This window comes from Phoenix dactylifera, unplaced genomic scaffold, assembly GCF_009389715.1.
Source record: "Phoenix dactylifera cultivar Barhee BC4 unplaced genomic scaffold, palm_55x_up_171113_PBpolish2nd_filt_p 000589F, whole genome shotgun sequence".
In the NCBI taxonomy this organism is placed as follows: Eukaryota; Viridiplantae; Streptophyta; class Magnoliopsida; order Arecales; family Arecaceae; genus Phoenix; species Phoenix dactylifera.
This window is the reverse complement of record NW_024067988.1, coordinates 16,277-36,445: the sequence shown is the minus strand read 5'-3', so window position 1 is coordinate 36,445 and position 20,169 is coordinate 16,277. Positions and strand designations below refer to the sequence as shown.

General features: G+C 36.7%; 1 protein-coding gene across 2 annotated transcripts in view; it reads right to left on the bottom strand.

Moving 5' to 3' along the window:
* LOC103715735 overlaps positions 1-20,169 on the bottom strand; it is a 35,719-nt gene that overhangs the window by 12,144 nt on the left and 3,406 nt on the right. For both annotated transcript variants that reach the window (XM_008803472.4, XM_008803471.4), the window contains exons 3-10: positions 13,803-13,992; positions 13,681-13,730; positions 11,418-11,510; positions 11,258-11,346; positions 10,995-11,073; positions 4,555-4,637; positions 1,226-1,304; positions 383-1,142 (exon numbers count right to left, since the gene is read on the bottom strand). In XM_008803472.4, coding sequence (XP_008801694.2) covers positions 383-1,142; positions 1,226-1,304; positions 4,555-4,637; positions 10,995-11,073; positions 11,258-11,346; positions 11,418-11,510; positions 13,681-13,730; positions 13,803-13,992 — 1,423 coding nt within the window. The remainder of the gene's footprint in view (positions 1-382; positions 1,143-1,225; positions 1,305-4,554; positions 4,638-10,994; positions 11,074-11,257; positions 11,347-11,417; positions 11,511-13,680; positions 13,731-13,802; positions 13,993-20,169) is intronic.

The window sequence follows — 20,169 nt, the reverse complement described above, 5'->3', positions numbered from 1 at the left end:
GGGTCTATTCAGAACCACCCCACCCACCCTATTTTCCCTCCGATGCGGAAAGGCAAAAAGAGAATAAAATGAGAAAACAAAGCTGCCCATCAATCACCAAGCCCAATTTTTAAGGACCACAAATCCTTTTCAAATTGATTTCTGCAATCCTGGGAAAAAATCAAGAGGGAGAAATATCAACAAGCTTCTTTGATACAGCGTCCTTTGCCTCAAATAGGAACTATATTACCCATCAGAGGTTATAGCACAGACAGGGGCTTTGAGCATCCAAACAGCACCATACACTAATCCAAATAAAGTAATTTCCAAGATACGGCATATAAATTTCACCCACAATAAAGAAATAAAAGCAAATGAACAGTTGAAGGGTAAAAAGATGTACCATTGAAGGAAGCTAGATCTTGATCTCTATGGCAGCTGGAAGTTTCAGATCTCGGAGATCCAGACACATTTCTATTTCTTGAACCAATATGAATAACTAACTTGGTACCTCTCACACTCTCACTTTTGCTCACATTTTTAATGCCGCATTCTTTGAAATGCAAACTTTGCAATTTTCCACCCTTAATTTTTACTTTGGGTTCTGTATCAGCATCGTGCACCGCAACTTCATTGGTAAAGCTGTTGTTATGAGTACCCATTTGATTATCACAGAATTTCATACCATTATCAACAGTACTTCTGGTCATGGAAGATGAAATGATTTCTGGCCCATTAGTTCTTAATGAATTCATGTCATCAATCTTTTGATCTCTGAAAGTACGATCAAATGATCTTGCCTCATGCTGCCTTTCAATATTTTGATATGTTTCTTCTGGTTTACCAACAAAATTTAATTGATATCCTTTCTTCTTTACATACTTCTTATTCAATGTTGAATTCTTGGAAATGCTCTTTCCATGTTCTTTAAAATTCTTCAACGGTTTGTCACTGATACCTTTAACAGAGAACTTAAGGGTCCTCCCACTATCATCTTTTAGTATGACTGGACCAGCGTTTTCATCATATGAATAGGGAGACAGGGACAATATTTCTTCTTGAGATGGCAATCCAGCAGCAGCCCTCAAGCTTGCAATTTGATCACAGTCAACTATGTCTCTCCTCCTCCAAAGTTCCCGGACAGCATCATCTATATCCTTAACCTGGTAATTGTGAAACATTTCACTTATAATATCACATTGCCATAAAATATATCCCCTAAAATATAGGGAACAGAAAATAACACCTGGTAGCAGTTGCCACGGCATGCAGCACATTTATAGTACAGATTCTGATCTGCTTGGAACTGCTGATATTTTTCATCACTGCATAAGATGTAGAAAAGAAAAGATTAAGAATATAGTTTAATGTGTGATGAGAAGAACAGAAACTCCTTTTTCCATGAAAGAAGAATCAGATGATCAACTAGCTTTAAATGTAAATTAGAAAGCAAAGAAAAGATCTTCTAAGAGAATAGCATTTGTAAGTCACAGGCAGTTTATTGGTCAGAAAATGTGGCAAGACAAGGCATGATTCCATAAATACAGAGAAGGATCATGTCAGCATCAAATGACCAGCAGTTTTATATTAAACAATAAAACAGAAAAATAGGGAACAAATTATTGCAAGGATTAAGGAGATTGTTTAGCAATTGAAGATAAATGTAGTATAAAGACTGTAGAAGGAATCTTGCACAAGCTAAGGTATCAATAGTAGATAACTTTTATTATCCTAGAAAATATCCTTTTAACTATATAAATGTTTCGACATCTCCTCCTGCAATGCAAACTTCTGATTTTTTTTATTCACAAATCACTCCCATTCATAAAATATTTCTTTCCCTGTTGATCCATGGCAAAACTTAACCCTTGGGATTGTCAACTATTGAGGGAGATCCATGGATCACATCACCCAAATCTATATCTGAAGAATAAATACTAAGGATTTGCAGGGAGAAATTCAAGATCAGCAGATTCCCATTTATGCAGCTAAAAGAGATCAGCAAGCCCATAACCCAGAATGCTAAATCCAACATAGGATAACAGATATCAAGGATAATCGAAGAAAAAAAGCAAGACCAAATCCCGATATCTTTTCAAAAAACTAAAAAAGGACAGAATCAGAGAGAAGGGAGAAGGGCAGTGGCAAGTGGGACTGAGTTGCACTGAGAACAAAAACTGGATTTAGAAACCATAGGCATCCAAAATAACCATAACTATCAAGCCATGCCCCAGCTATTTGGGATTGACTTCCCAAAGGCTTTCTGGGTTTCCAATCACCATGCCTTTACTAGCTAACTCAGGTCTACATGGAGTTGGACCAAGACCTCAATGGTCCACTTCCAAAGCCGGAACTTCCCACAGCTCAAAAACTTAAGACCACTCTAGCAAAGCATCAAAAAGCCACATGAATAGCTCCTCGACAGACTTAACCTAGAAGTCAATCACCAGCTATGGTCATCAGCAAGTTCTGGAATGCCCTAAGTATTATGCTCCATCCTCCAACAGAAGCACTTCAATGTAGTTGACTCAAGTACAGGCATAGAGATGGCAAAGTTGAACTTCTCTACTTTATATAACACATGCAGACTGCTTGTTCAACAATGTCTGATTACGTGCTAACTTTGAAGAGCAACGGTTGCAGGATCATAGGTTGAATGATTTATGATTTTGTTTTGAGATGTAAACCTTGGTTTCATAGTTGAAAGAATTCCAAATCAACGATGTTCGATCTATATGCATTTATTTTGAGAAAATCTACATGCATCTAGTGATTCAGAAATATAATTATCGGACCTTATGGAAGTAGAGGAGCCTTGATCTTAGATTATGCTCTTATGTTGCAAATAACTCACACTAGTTGTGCAATCCCACTATCAAATTATCATTCAATCAGATGCTCCAACCTATCCCAACATGAGCTCCTTGGGATCAAATAGTGCAAGTGCTTAACCAACTAGTTGCCTCTTGCCCCGAGCAAACCTTCCTTGATGGAACAATATCGCTAGCTTATGTTGCCAATGTGAGAATGTCAAAAATTATACTAACCAAGGTATGTTGAACCAGTACCGAAAGTCGTACCAGTCGTTGATCGGGTTGGTTTAGCATGTTCAGTACCGGGCCGGTACCGGAAGAGCCCAACCGGAGCTGGAGAAGAAAAACAGCAAGCGAGCGGGGGAGGGAGGGAGAAGGAAAGGCCACGAACTCCTGCAGAGGGCCACAGGGGGCGGCGGAGGCCACGAGGGCCTGGCGGAGGCCGCGGCTGCGAAAAAAATTGGAACTTTTTAATTGAAGTCGACAAAACATTTTCCGACTTCACTTAAAAATTTCAAAATTAAAAAATTTGAAAATTTTTAAGTGAAGTCGACAAGTGATTTGCCGACTTCACTTAAAAATCTCCAAATTTTTTTTCCACAGCCGCATCCCCTATTTCTTGAAACAGGGAACGTAGTCGCAAACAAAGGACGCGGTCGCGGCCTCAGCCTTCGCCGGCCTCCCGCGGCCCTTCGCAGGTGTCCGCAACGGCTGCAACTCCATCCGTCCCCTGCTCGCTCGCTGTTTCTCCTTTTCTTCCCCGGATCCGGCGCGAACTGGTTTTCACGGCGGAACTATACCGATAAGCCACCAAACTGGTCCAGTACAGGCTGAACCGGCCCGTACCATGATACTAACACAAAATCAAAAAAATCTAAAAAAGGACTAAGATGAAAATAAAATCAAACTTATGTAACACCCACCCTTTTAATTGTGAGTTAGTTCCATTATAATTACATATGCATGTGTATGTCACAATAATTGGAACTTATTGAAAATCATAGGAAATAAACAAATTTCACTCAAAAACCAAAACAACTGGAATTAAATAAAAATTAAGTTTTGGTTCGGTATATTATGTTTCTCCAAGCCATTCATATACTGATGAATAAGATTAAAAATTTTAAGCAGTCAACATTGATTGTACTTCTTGTGATACTGGTTGTATTGGTGAAAACTTCAGGATGGATATCAATATGCAGGAAGTGAGTGTTGCGAAGCAGTGCAATCTCTAGGCACAACAGGGAAGACCCATGTTACAAGTTTTCCCACTGGATGAAAAGCTGAACTCAAATCCACATAATATGTCCTATGTCTACAACTCTCTATTTCAGTCGTATGCCATAGGACTTGTCAAAATCAACCCCTCTCACCTTCTCACTCTATGCTCCAAAATTTAGCAACTATTGGCGATCGGGAAGGAGGTGAAAATATTACATTCACAGATTGTCATAATAACTTTATTATATCACAATATACCGAGGGAACATCACTATAATATGATCATAATATTAAGAAACAAATGATATTTAACATAGCTACTAGAAAAAAAAATGTGGATTAAATTCAAGTAAAACCTCCCAAAATATTGTGTTTAAGAAAAGAAACAAGAAGATATCCTGATAGTTGCAGGTACAATATATAGTATATACTACAGCCAGTCAATGCAACGTGACAAAGGCAAAAAAGTGTAAGAAAATGGAACTTCAACAAAAAAAATTCATAACATTAATAGAAAAGGTATGAATATGTTGAAATGTACCTAATACCGTCGCATACACAATGCACCCATCTCTCACAAACATCACAGCAAACCATTGGTATCATTTCAGAATCTCTATAAACCTACAGAAGTGAGCACAAAAAAGTCACAGTTAAACTTGATCTATCATGTTAGATGGTTCAAGATTCTTATGCATCAGCATAAAAAATAAGCTACAAAGGAGAAACAGAAAGGGCATAAATAAATAAAAATAAAAAAGAAAGAAATATTTCCATCTGATATGAATATTTCATAAAAATTTAAACTGTAATTAACTAAAAATGAGATCCTTCCCTAAGAACCAATATTTTACTCCAAGGGGCGGTATATTATATTGGATATTTGACTGAATCGTAACATTGAAGGGTGGAGGAATTGGAATTGGAAAGACTAAATGACTTGGTCTGGGGTAGAAAAGATGTCTAGCGTGGAAAAGATCAAAGAGATTGTCTGTGGGATGAGTCGAAAAGGTCCTTATGGCAGGATTATCTCCAATCCTCTTCAATAGTCTATAGAAGACTATTACATAACTTTAAAAAAGGCATCATTCTTTATCTATAGGAAAAGCACCTTGTGGGGAGCAAAAGAATATTATCCCATAGGATAAAATGGAAAAGCTCCTTGAATAACAGACTACCAAGCAAGGTCCGCCGTACCGGTACCAGTCGGCGTACCGGTGGCGGCCCGGATCGGTACGAATCGGTCCCGTACCGATCACGTACCGGTTCTCCAACAATAAACCACCGGTACCAGATTCCATGCTGATCCGATACCGGTCCCATACCGGACCGGTACGTACCGGCCAGTACGGCAGACCATGCTACCAAGAAATTAAAAAACTAACCTATCATATTTAACAACTCAGTACAGAAAGACAAGGAAGGGGTCCAGATAAGGGAATTAACATGACAGATTGCAAGAAGCATGCCTCAGAATGAGGATCAAAACCCCCACGCCCCCTCCCCTCCAAAAAAAGGAAAAAAAAAAGAAAGAAGCACGAAAGAAAAGAACCTAACAATTCAAAACATGTCTAAATCCATGCAACATCTGCAGTCTAGTCTATAAGGTTAGGTAATACAAGGTATCCTATCCTAAGATTAGTTAGTTTACAAGAGCTATAATCCAAAGAATGCCGAACCGGACCGTACCGCCCGGTTCATGCCGAATCAAGCCAACCAGGTCAGTTCGGACAAATAAAACGATTCCGGCCCGGAACCGGCCGATACAAGAGTGAACCGGAAGAACCGGACCGGTTCCGTCTGGTTCAGCCACGAATCGGTGCGAACCGGTCGGTCATTGTTCTCTAGTACCCATGCTACTTAGACCTTATCTCCTATTTTCGGGCATGGAGAACTTCAGGCTTTGCCTTCTTTACCACTTCCTTTTTGTTGCATGTGTTGTCAAATTTCATGAAATCTTTTATTACTAAATCAATTAACCAAGTCCTTGAGCAGCTATATCTCGTTTATCCTTACCATTTGAAATTCAGGATCTCCAGACTAGGAGATAAATGATAGAGGATGTGAATAAGGAGCATTATATCTTCTTGATCCTAGTAGGGGTTATCCCTTAGCTTTGTCAAGTCATAAGGAATCCATAGTTGGATGGCATTGTCACCTAACAAATCTATCTTTGCGTGATTCAGGTCATGCATCTCGTAATGGCCTACAAATGTCAGGTACCTCATCCAATACGCATACTTTCTAAGCATCATCAAACAGCATTTCCTCCTCAAACAAATAAATGTAGTAAGAACCATTTATTTAGTATATAGTGGTGTCTAAAATTTCAAAGTATTATCTTTGAAAGAATTCGAATATTTTAAAACATTTATTGATAATTATTTCATATGACATGGCATTATCTTATGAAATGGAAAGATGAAGTGCACTTGGTGTTCAAAATTTTCCACAAAGAAGTTTCAAATAAATAATAAAACTCTACAAACTGATAATGGTGGAGAATACATGTCTAATGAGCCTCATCTTATCTAAAAGACCAAGCTTTTTTCTTCGCAACCTCTTGTTTTCCACCCTCAATAGAATGGAGTTGGAAAAAAAAAAGGAAAAGTCAACATCTTTTGGAGGTCTCATATGCTCTTTCATTTGGAAGAAATATTTCAGAATATTTATGTTGATACTGTGCTGACTGCTTATTTCATTGATAAAGTTCCTTCAGATAAAAAGAGTCTCATTCAAGTGTTTATGTCCACAAGATCTCATTTTTCCTGAGTGTCTAGGGTCTTTCATTGTTTCTGTTTTGTGCATAATATAAGTCCTAGACAAAAATAACATACTATGCCGTCCTAATGTATTTTCTTATGACATTCTCATCCTTGAATGGGATGACGTAATCACCCAATCTCTAATGGTATACCTCTCTGGATGTTACCTTGATGAAGATATGTTGCACTACTTTAAAGAGAGTTTCTTTCTTGAGGATATAATTCATCCTTCAAACAATGAAGTCACCTGGTTCTCTTATAATTCATCCTTCAAACAATGAAGTCACCTGGTTCTCTTACATTTTTCCTTAAACTGCTGACAAGCCTCTAGACATGAATTCCATCAAGAAATCTCCTTAAACAAATGTAGAAATCAGATGAAAGAAGAAAAAGATCTCCTGAAAAGTTCATCCTAATCAATCAACTTACTCACCTAGAGACCCTTTTGCAGGTATTGTCACTATATCTATTCCTATTATTAATGATGAGTTGCAAGTTGCTCTTTGAAATCATAAGAGAATATGTGATTCCCATACTATTAGCACTTGATATCATTTGGTTCTTTTTCTCCTACTTTTAAGCCCTGTGCTAACTAAACTAACAACATAAACTAACTAAAGGCCCTCCAAATTATTTATACATAATATTGACTGTTATTTGACCAACAAGGACTGGACAGATGGGTTTGCTCCAATACTCCTTTTTGATCCTCTGTTTGCATCTAGGGTTGCAAGTGGATTGGGTTGACTTACTCCCGATGTGGAAACTAGTCCGAAATTAATGTGGCCCAACCTGAACAGAAGTTACTTGAATTAGGCTCGGATTCGAAAACATGATCTGTTTCATATATGAACTAAACTTGGATCCTTGAGTTCCGAATCCAAACCTGAACTGATCCAAACCAATTCAAAACCAATATACTATATATTTCAAATAGCCCTCCTTGAATATAAGAGATGAGTCTTCTTCTCATGATATAATTTCTCAATATTTTATGTTGTTGATCATAATCATGTGTAATTATCAATTAAATTCAACGTAGATTCTAGAATATGTTTTGATAGTGTTTACATATTTCTTACTATTATTTTATTGCATAATATATTTAAGGTAATAAATTTATACATATTTATCATGACTTTTGGTTGGATTATTTTTGAACTGATTTGACCCCAAAAAACTGATGGATTGATAAAATTAAAATTAAATCCAATATGATCCAACTCAAAGGGAAATGGATTAGGTTTGCCTTCAATTTTTTATCCAATTCAAATATGGGTTGGGTTTGAATTGTGCCCTAAAAAGTGCTGATAATTCAAATCATATGCCATGTCCATATCCTATTCATGTCGGATACTGTTTGAGTACCTTTGTGACACCTGTTAGGTATTCTATTTTTCGAAATTCAGAAAATACTCAATACTTCCCCAATACACTTTAGAAACTTCTCCAATACCTCCAAAAATGAGGGGGAGGAACAATTTTGTAGTCTATTGATATTAACATTAAAATATAAAGTATGGATTATAATAACATGGAATAATGACTAACAATGAACTTGTAAAAGTTAATGATACCATATAAAGTATGGGCTACATTTTTTTGATAGCCTATTATGCTTCATGAATGCTTTATTTATGACATATATATATATATACACACACATATATATTATATGCATATATATAATATATACGCATATATTTCTTGATGTATTCTAGCTATATAGTATCCTACTGTTTCAAGATTTCCCATATTGGCATATGCTTATTGTATCATATCTGTATCACGTATCTATGTAATATTTCAGAGGTTGTGTACATCCCTGATCCAGCCTGACCCACTTGCAGCCTTAGTTGCATGAGATTTGCATTAAAAGGTTTAAGTGGATCCAACCCTAGAATTACCTCCATCTAACGGCATCAGACTTGTTTTTCAGTTGAGGAGTTTCATTATGAATTGAAGCAATCCCATACTTGGTTTATAAGTTCAGCCATGCTCTTTTTCACTTTGGGTACCAATAAGATGAAGCTGATTACTTGCTATTTATTAAGAACACACATCGTGGTACAATTGATGTTGTTCTTTACGTTGATGATCTTGTTGTCCCTAGAGATGATCTAGTGGAGATAGATGTTTTGAAACAATTCATGCATAAGAAATTTGAGATCAAATATTTGGGATAGCTTCGCTACAATTTACTAAGTGAGTAGCCCATTCAAGAAAACAAGTGGTTCTTTCACCCAAAATAAGAAAAGAAAAAAAATGACCTTGATGTTATTAAGGACAAAGTGCTTCATTGTTGCGCAAACTCAAAAGGTACCTACAATGTAAAGCTTAAAGTTATAAGCTGATCAAGAAGAGCACCTAACTTATCCAAAAATTTATTGATGGCTGGTTGGATGGTCGATACACTTGACTACTATAATATTATTAGACCTGATATTACTCATATTGTAGGTGTGCTTAGTTGATTTTATGCATAATGTTTGCACTCCTCTTCTGGATATGTGTAATGGATTTTGTGATATGTTAAAGGGGTGCAGCCTCAGGATTGTATAGTACAACATGGAGCCTTGATGACTTGAGGATATATAGATGCTAATTGAGCTAGTTCTCCCTCTAATAAAGATTTACCTCATGGATATTGTGTTTCGTTTCTTTTTTTCAGAGTGGGTCGGAGTATTTGGTCAATTGGAAAAGTGAAAAGGAAAAATATATGGTCGCCAGATCTAGTGCAGACACAAAGTACAAAGCTATCAAATTAATGATATGTGTGAACTATGAATTAATACAGCTCTAAACTCTATTAATTGGAAGTAGAACTTTTGTTTCTCAACCTACTCCTCTCTTATGTGACAATCATGCAGCTATATGTGTTGTTAGTAATCCAATGTTTCATGAAATAAACAAACATATTGAGATAGAAAAGTAGATTATGACTTTGTTCAGGAAAAGATTACCAACAATGGGATTATCACACCCCCACGTATAATATGATTCTCAATTTGTAGATTACGACTTTTCCCTTAATAAAGTAATTGCAGCGTGACCTGGCACGACCATGTGGCATCTTTCCTCTCACATGTCTCTCATACCAGCTCTCGTTCTCTCCTCTTTTCTCTTTCTTATATCTCTTCTTTCTTCTCAACCTCCTCTTTCCCTCCCATATATTAATTTCTTTTTATTGGACTGGCAACATTACCTATGATTCATCAGCAATAGCTAGCAACTTGGAGCAAATAATTCGCATGGAGCAAGGTGAAGCAACCATCAACAAAGTCTTTTTTTTCTTTTCCTTTTTTTTGGTGGGGGAGGGATTGGGAATGTGTGAAGGCTATTAATAGCCTCAAAGGAAACTAAGTTTTGTAACAAGGTATCTCTAAAGGGGAAAAAATGATAGTAGGAAGGTTGGAGGTACTCAAGCAGGAGGCGGAAAGGTACACTTCAAAAGTTCCTCAATGTTAACATTTTGAAAACTTGGGGTGCATATTAACTCTCTCTGAATGTCAAAAGGAGATTATCATGCAGTGCCTATGTACCTTGACTTAGCTAAGACATAGCCTCTCATTAAGCTCTTGGATCGTGAGGTGCATAGGGGGCCAATCTCCATGATGGACTTAATCTACAACATTATTTTTAGGGAATTTGAATGGACATAACTAACAGATCTCTGAGATAAGTCCTTACTAGACATAACTTTCTACTCATGATGCTATACTACCTCAAATTCTTGCATCCACACCAACACTCACTTCACAATTCTTACGTCCTACTCTTTAGCAAAGCAACTTACCTGGATACTGTACTCAAGAAAAACCAACACCAGCCCAAGTCACAGTTCATATGGTTTTGTCATATTTTCACTTCATACTTATAATCTTTTTCCTTTTCGAAATCAAACAAAAAAAATCTTCAAACAATTAAACAGCTAATCAACGAAATGATTATCATGCAATCCTTAATATTATTTTGTATGAAGATGCCTTGGCAATCATGGCTTCTCCACTTTCTTAATCTTGTTCAGAGTATGCCACAAGGTGGAATAACGTTGTACAAAATTGTGTCCATGGTCAGTGAAAACACTGACCTATGGTAGGCTCCAACCAGAGGCTGGCCCAATTACAATTTATTGGTTCATATATAATATTCTTCAATAACATATAACCAACCATCTTTTCGAGAGGAAAAAAAGACATCTTGGACAAACAAATACCTTTAAGCAAACTGGACAATAGTTTCCTTTCACAAATAATCTTCCGCAAGCATCACAGCAGGTATACCCTAAAAACCACCTGCAAACCAACACCATATCATGTCAAATTATGAATAAAGGCATTCCAATAATATATAGATTTTGTGTTACTGAGGTTTGGAGTAGTTGAAATGAAGAAATCTACACTACCATGATTCCATAACTCAACACAGCACAAAATGTCGACCATATATGAAAGGGTTAAAGTCAGTGACATCCAGTACCTTGTGCTAAGACCACTTCCAGGGACAGTGGACCCACAGCTGTGACACCTTGTATGTTTTGGACACAAGTATGGTCCATGACTAACATTCTGCAAAGTAAATTGCCTAGTTGATATCTTAAACAGGCTTATATTGGATGAAGACTAACAATAATGCATACCTTATGTGGAGGCTGCTGACAATAGCAATGGTAAGCACCATCACACCTTTTACAAAACATTAACTTATTGGGATCACCTGTTCTTCGACAAACCTGATTTGAACAAAACAGCTACTTACAGTTGAGGTCATTGTTGGATCACAGAAAAGGAGATATACGACAAAGCCAAGCAAATTGATAGAAACCACATACATAAGCTTGTTTAGCATGCGGCATAGGCAGGTATCATGAGCAATCCACAAACAACACTATAAAAATCCTACCAAGTAGGATGGTTAACAGGGTACCAAATGGAACATTTCTTGCCATTGGGCTGTATTTTATTTTCCAAACACATGGCAGCCTTTTTTTCTTTTGTTGGAGAACCAGCATTGGTGGAAGCCGTGACCAGGGTGAGGACAGGACCAAACCCAGGTCATTAGTATCCAGCACCCAATAACTTTACCAACTTAGCCTGTTGGTACCCTCAAATGCGCAGCATTCATTATGCAAAATGATTGCAACAAGGAAAAATCTAGCATTGTACAACTTAATGGAACTTCAACTATAACTCAAAAAAGGGAATAGGCATAAAAATCAATTGAAGCTTGGATTAACCCCTAGACTAACAAGATTAACATGCAGTTTCGGGTTGGTAGTACTGAATGCAAAGCTAATCAATTGACCACTTCAACAATACTCCAAACCCTCTTAAGGATCTTGCTAAAGATGGTTTTCAACACCTCCTAAGGCACATATTCCAAAATTCACCAAATTTTCAAAGTTAAAGATGCCACTAAACTTTCCTCAAGGACCTTCACTAAATTTTGCAACAATCACCACTTTCTCTTTTGACCTTGGACACAATCCTAGACACAGAAAAAACAAAAAAGAAAAATGGCAGGAATCCTGATGTAATATGAGATTAAGGCCCATCAGTTATGAACACACATGCAAAAAGAAGAAACCCAGACAACCAAAACCCCACAGAGATTTTTAACTAATGACCCTAAATACAAATGTTTGATGTGGTTTTGACTGCTTCTCTTCATGCCTCTCAATGAATATCTCTAGAAGAATATTAGGAAAGTACAATTAGCAGCAATAAGTGCGCCAAAAAATGTAGAAATTTATACAAAATCCACTTGAAAGTTAACTCCAGTAGTAATCTTGTTAATCCAAATAAAGAATCTTATGAAAACAAAAAAGTCATTTTTTGAATTCAATATTTGATGGTTTGGGACTTTGCAAGTAATAAAGTCAAGGTTCTAAGGTTTGTTTTTACTTTTTCTTCTGCCAATGCAATTACCAAATTTGAGCATCTAAAGCTCCAACATCATATCAAAACAGTTTCTTGAGCTTTCAAATTTACTCAACCAAATATTGCATAAGTGATTATAGGTTCAAAGCATCATATAACGAGAATGAGAGGGGTATTTAAAGATTGAAAGTGGAGAAAGAGAGCAGAAGGGATCAAAAAAGGAGAAAGGTAGAGAATCCAGGTAGAGTCTAAAATAGGAAATAAAAAAGATTAGAAAATGAAGATGGGGTTGGTTAAATCGTGTGGGCTAGAGAGAGAGAGAGAGAGAGAGAGAGAGAAATATAAAAGAAAAAAACTCATATTATGTTTCCTAGTCTTTCATCATGGCCTGCAACAAATATTTAAAGACTAAAATTTAAGTTTTTTAAGGAAAAAAAAAGCCTCCTGACTCTTCAACTACAACTTTATTGACTTTAATGACCATGATTTCCTAATTAGTAAATGCTTAACTCTTGAACTTTCTACACAAAATAGTATTTGTGATTACGTCGTATCACAAAGTTTTCCATGGTAGAAAGGAAAGACAAAACACCTTGGCAAACCATTTGCATGATTAGCAGATTCCAAATCAACTTTCATGCAATCAAATCCTTGCTAAAATCAGACACTCTAGGCAGTGACCTAACCATTCGACAAACATGAGTTTGTAATTACATGATCGATGGGCCTAGAGACATAGCATCTACAAATACTGTCTCTCCCATATTTTGACAGGCGGGAATAAGCTGCATCCAGATTCTTAACATATTGGTAAGATGTGCCCTTTAAGACAATCAAAAGTAAATATGAAAAGCCAGCTTGAATCCAATATCTATATATCTGCTTAAGACTCATTTCAAAGTGACGTCTACCAAATATAAATTATGTAAAAAGGATTGAACAAGGCACAAATGTATAACTATATACAATTTTGTTCGGAAGGACAGCTTGGTGTTCCTTAATTTGGGAAGGAAAAATACTAACCTCACAAATGCGGCAAGACGGGCAAGCCCATGAACTCCAATGAAAAAGATCTGCAAAGAGAACAAGTTTATCGATGGAAGTATCAAAACAAGTTGCCAGTTTTGAAGTCTAGAAACAGAAACCTCTATGTTCAGCCCAACGTTTCAAGCAGCTCCTATGGTATTTCTTGCTGCAGATTTTGCATGAGAGCATCTTCATAGCTCCTACACTGCTGTCATTTTCTCCTGAAAAGCATATTCTGCACATAACCTTGACAGTGGAAAAGTTTTGATCTTCTATAGCAAGATGACTAGCTACCTCTCCTGGTGCCTCCTGAGAGAGAAAAGAAGCATACTCATATACTTCTCCATGAACAAATATTTCTTTTTATTTTTGGTTTGTTACACAATATTTCTTAACAATAAAAGATTGAGGGGAAAAGATAAAAGTATAAAATCAAAAACCAACAGAATTTTAGTAAGCTTAACATTTCACCAAACTGACAAAGAAAACTAAACACGATGGGCAGCCAAGTGTTTGATGTCACCATAACACAATTCAAACTACTTGGAGCCGCTGAGATATCTCCGAGATTGGGAATCTACAACCTTTCTAGAAAGTAAAGCAAGCTTAGCCATGTAAAAATGGTCGTCAAAGCAAAGAATTATAATTCACCAAAACAAGCAAAGAGTTATAATTGGCAAAGAATAATTGGGCACGATCACCTCATACAAAGTGGTTGAAATACAAATCAGAGATAGCAAATAAATAAGCACTAGTTAAATTAAGAATTGCATAAGCATGAATCTGAGATATGTCCATGCAGCAAAAGCAGAATCTTGATTGTAAAACCGATGTTCGTAAATAGATTAGGATTAAAATATTTTTATAAGATTAGGAAGATCATATCTTCACCTTGTGCGGGTAGATGATCACCGCAAACTGATGATCGTGGTATTTGTTGAAGGTTCGCTTAAAGCCGCACACGCGTCCGGCCTCTACGGGTATCCACACGAGGCAGAGGACCAATCAAAGCTTTTGAAACTCCCCGAGGTGCTAGCTCCCTTGCAGAGATTACTTTTGATGGCTGAAATCCTTTCTCCTTGCAGCAACCAACACCTTGATTGCTCTCTCTTGAGGAAGAAGAAGAGGAGAGGGAAGGATCAAAAAGAAGCACGCTTGCTGCCTTTTATTTTGATGGAAGAACGAAGAGTGGATTGGAGCCACACGCCACCCTTTTTTTTTCTTAGGGCTCGTTTGGTTCGCGGGAAGCATTTTCCCTCCTAGGAATATGATTCCTGGAAAATAAATTCCTAAGAAGAGGATGCCTAGGAAAGTACTTTTGGCATGTTTGGTTGACCAAGGGAAAGTAACAAATTTCCAAAGTGCTTATGTTTGGTTGGCCATCCACTTTCCTATGAAAGTTATGTATAATTCCTATGCCCTTAATAAAAATTAGGTCTTTAATGCCTCTTTAATGCTTTTTTAATGTTGAATGGCCTTTTTGGAAAAAAGTAAAAATGGAGTGATTTCCGCCTCATGGGAAAGTAACTTTCCCATGTTTCTCATGGGAAAGACTTTCCCATGAAATGTGGAAATCATATTCCCGTGGAAATCATATTCCCGTGGGAATCATATTCCAATGGGAATACAACTTTTCCATCTCTCTCCTTTGAAAACTCCAACCAAACAAGAGGCATCTCATTACTTTTCCGTTGACCACACTTTCCCCCCTTCTTTTCCCGCGAACCAAACGAGCCCTTATTGCTTGCAGCTATAAGAGGGAAGAGAGGAGGGCTTCACGGCTGAAAAGAAGAGTCCCTAGGGCTCCACGTTCTACCCCCTTATTCCCTCTTTTGATTAGGCGTGTGGAGCTCCTAAAATTTAGGAGCTCCAAACTTATCTCCAAAAGGGGCGTACGCCCCTCTTTGTGCTGCACAAAGAAATAAGGAGAGGACGGGCGCCCCTCCTCTTGTGTGCAATCATCCCTTTCCAAAAGGGATTAGGTGGCTCTCTCATAAGTGAGTCCTAATCTAATTAGATCTCAACCAAATTATGAACCAAATTGGACTTATTCATAAGAGTCCTAATCCAATTAAGATCCAATTCAATCATGACTCAATTGAACTTTTCAATCCTAATCCAATTAGGAGTCATCTTAATTTATTAGATCAAAATTAATTAGGACTTAAAGAATCCTAATTTAATTAGGACTCATATAATTTTAGTCCTAATCTAATTAAGACTTTACGAATCCTACTCCAAGTAGGACTCTAATTTAATTTGAAATTCTAATCTAATTAGGATTCTAGGAGTCCTACTCCAAGTAGGACTCTAATTAAATAAGATCAGGCCCAATTAATTAAATCCAATTGATTCAATTAAATTGCAATCTAATTGCAATTATTTCTTATTCAACTCACTAACTCTTAGCGGATTACACCAATTATCAATCAAATTGATAATTATGAACTATTTGAAATTCCAAATCACAATTCAACCATCGGATCGGTCAATACCTCTAATATGTGTAACCCCATAGGTTATATTCTATCTGGTAGTGAGATATATTGCGATCTCTATCACAATATCATTGAAAACTCCTTTCAATGGATTGAAAAAATTCCAACTCAACTCACCAGGGATCAGGGATCATCGACCATAAAGATAGTCCATGTGAGTCTCACCATCCACCAGTGACACCTAGCAGCATGTAGTGGCAATCCAGCAGAATGGAATAATGAACCTCTAGGTATAGTTATCGTATGATACAGTCCTTCTATCGTGGATCCCTACAAGACGGAGGCCATGGATAACTCGTCAAACCCCATCGTCTGTCATATGTTAAAATTTATTCGACTTAAGTTCGAGAAAAGAAAACTTCTTTTCCACTGTACATACTGCCCCGGCCGAGGTCTTACGAACTCAGTCTTATAAATCATATAGGATCACTCCTTATCTACCAAGATCGATAGATTCCATGTAGATGCATACCCTACTTCTACAGTAAACCTACCGCAACCAATCTATACTACAAGGATCTGTATGGCTAGAGACCATGTATACGTGCAGTCAAACTACAACAATCTTACTGTGAATAGCCGAAGCACTGCAGGTCAAAGAACTAGTCACACTACTGCAACATCAAGTAATTCACTGACGAGTGGATAGACAACCAAGTGTCTTCTTGCTTTGGTCACGCTCAGTACCCTTGTTCTCTAATAAGCACCTACACTATCACTTCAGTGTCCCTACACTGTGGACTCGAGACTCGTCCACCCATAAGAAAAGTGATATGTGCACTAATCTCATCGGATCAATCACCGTCTTCGTGATGATCTATTGATCAAAAGCATTTAGAAATTAATCACCAATGACACATGGCTCAAATTCTCAACTCTTGAGAATATGCATTATCTTATTAATTCCTTTGACGATTCATAGACACATACACAATATGAATGAAAAAGATGCCCATTTATTATTTAATAATAATAAAGTCAAGTACAAAACTATGTTCCAGAATTAATAATGTATCAGCTAGATTAGTTTCTAGGGCATACATCTAATACTAGATTCCCTAGGCAAGGCCCACCAAGATGGCTCAAAGCATGGGCACTCATCTAGTGTTATGGGTGCCTACCTGGGCTGCTTAGTTATGCTAAGCAGTCGCCTAGCCTAGCCTAGCCTAGTGGACTACAAATCAAACCAAATGCTAGTGCATCTAACTCGGATTGGGTCACGTCAAACCACAAAGAGAAAAAAAGGAAGATAAAGAGGCGATTAGGTTCGATGCCCCTACCATCCCAAGGGCTCCCATACCTCTCCTCTTCCCTATCCACTCTCATCCAAAGCTCACACGATGTCGTAGTGTGGCTTGCGACAAGCTAGCAGCATGATTCTCCCCTCTCCCACTCTGATGCGAGAGCATCCAAGAAGTTTGCTTCACTAGCTACTTTTAATATGTTATTTTGTTATTTTATTTTAGTGTACGGTTAGTAATGATGACTCTAGTGATATTAAGTAGTCATGTGACTAGCATGTGAACTTTAATGAGTTTGGCTGGCTAAGATTAGATGGGGTTATTTGTCATCAAGGGTTAGGATTAGAGAGCTGCTGTAACACTAGTATACATAGTCTTCTAGACTCTAATTAAGCAACCATCTTATTCTTGTTTCAGATGTTAAGGGTTTACAAACCATAAAATCCATTATTTTTGTTCCTGTTTCAATCTTGCTAATTTAGCCCCTGTTTTACTGTCTACTTACTCTCTTTACTTCAAGCACTACACCAAAGTGATATCAGAGCCAAAGGATCCTAAGGTTGCATTAGGATTTTGTTTATATGGTTGGACATGGTAGAGGCCATGTGGAGAACATGTGGGTTGTAGAATCTTTACAGTGGTAAGAGCATGTGGGAGCCCATGTGGAGAATCCAGAAGGTGACCATGATCTCTTAGACGTGCTGGAAGGTGGTCTTGAGGATGACAGTGATGATGGAAACATGAAAACCACTTTTATGTACGAGGTAGACTGGAAGATCAGTTAGTACATGCCCTTCTTTTGACTTCTTGTTTTTTCCTCCACAACCAAGGAAGTAAGATAGCAATGTTTGACACTTTACTTTGTGTTTTCTGCAAATTTTTCTTGTTTATTTTTTTGCTTCTGCATCTACTCAAAAGTAGTCAAACATAATTAACAAAAGGGAACAAATAGTAATTTCTATTATAGAAGAGGGAAAGGTGATATTTCAAAGACTAAATTCACTTTTGCTTTTAATAGTTATCTTAAAATTTATACTTAATTTTTGTGTTTCCTGGTAGTAGTTTAGTAGTAAATAGGAACTAATAAAAGAGAGAGTATAGTAATCTCTATTGTAAAAGAAGAAAAAAGTTTCAAATCCTAAACTTTGAAGTTTTGCTTTGTTTGATATGAGTAGGAAAGGAAGAGAAGAAATAATAACTTTGCTCTCTTCTATACTTCATTTTTTTTATTTTCCGCTTTTGTTGTTTTATTTTGCCCTAGCCTTTGGTGAAAAAGAAATCTGGCCTTGTTTTCGTTTTTGAAATATTTTGCTTTGAGTCAAACTATTGTGTTAATTATTCCATTATATCTTCGGATCATGCGATACGGATACCATAGTTTAGTGAGAAAAATGCAAGTTTTAATCAATAACTGAAATAATGAAGTTATAAATTATTTTGTATTTTTTTTACAAATTTTTTAGCTTGGTTGGTCATCAAATCACCTAGGCTACAGGAGGGTCCATTGCCTAGGGTCGCCTAGGCTATTTGATAATTACAAAGACTATCTAATAAAGAACAAAGGACTCAAAATACCTAGCATGACTTAATCCCCATTCTACATGGGAGCACATAAATGAAACTAATGAAAATCCACCTAAGGATATTGATATCTTTCTCAAGCTATGCATGAAATCACAACTGTTGTCAAGTGTCTCAAAAACAGTTGGACTTCCCACACGTGTAACAAAATTATATGAATGCTAATCCTTACACTAAATAAAAGTGGCTATGTTCCCCAACTTCAGAATTTCAATGATACCTATTAGATTTCTATCTTAACGACCATCTAAGTTTCTACTAAAAAGGACCCTAACATTTCTAGACTGCACAAACTCCTTAAAATTCCCACAATTCCACACATAATAAGTATACAATTTCCTTCAAAATCCAAACTATAGTGACTTGTCAATCATAGCATACATATATACTTGAGCTTATTAACATTAAGTATCTAATATACCAAATAAATCTTAAACAATTTTATGAGGAAGAAATATTAGCACTTCCATGCTAAAATCTTTTTTTTTCAAATTTATTCTTAATCTAGAATTTTTTCGTAGTAGCCATGTGCATTTGCACATGCATTATAAACTCTTGAATTATTCTAATTTGTTCCTTGGGCATATGATTCATAGAATTATTCTCAACCATAGAAGAAATTGAAATTATTCTATAATTTTTTCTGACTTATTCACAGATTTTATTGCAACTAATTCAAGAAACACTTACAGGTAACAAATAAATTATGCCTCATGATGCTAGAGGCGGTTGAGTTTTTATTGTTCCCATGTGATTTTTTTAACATGATTAGAGATAAAAATATATAAAGAACTTAGGTTGTTTATATTTTTATTGGATTTTTCCCCTGGTCCTTTCACACATTGCAGACCAATCCTAGGTGGTCCCACATCAAGGAAGAGGTCTCACCATACAGCAAGATCATGCATGTAGATGATCCAACAGCTTGCCTCAAAAGGTGACATAGATCTTATAGAAGCCTCAAGAGAACATGATAGCTGGTGCTATTTCCACAATGAAATTGTTGACTCTTTCATCATGGAGATCCTTTCCACTTCCTCAAAGTTGAACAAATGTATGGCTAAAATTTTCTCTACTAAATTTCTACATGTGGTATTAGCCTCCATCTTTAAATCATATATTTAAAGCACTCATGTTCTTATATGGAATGTTTATCCAAACTGACC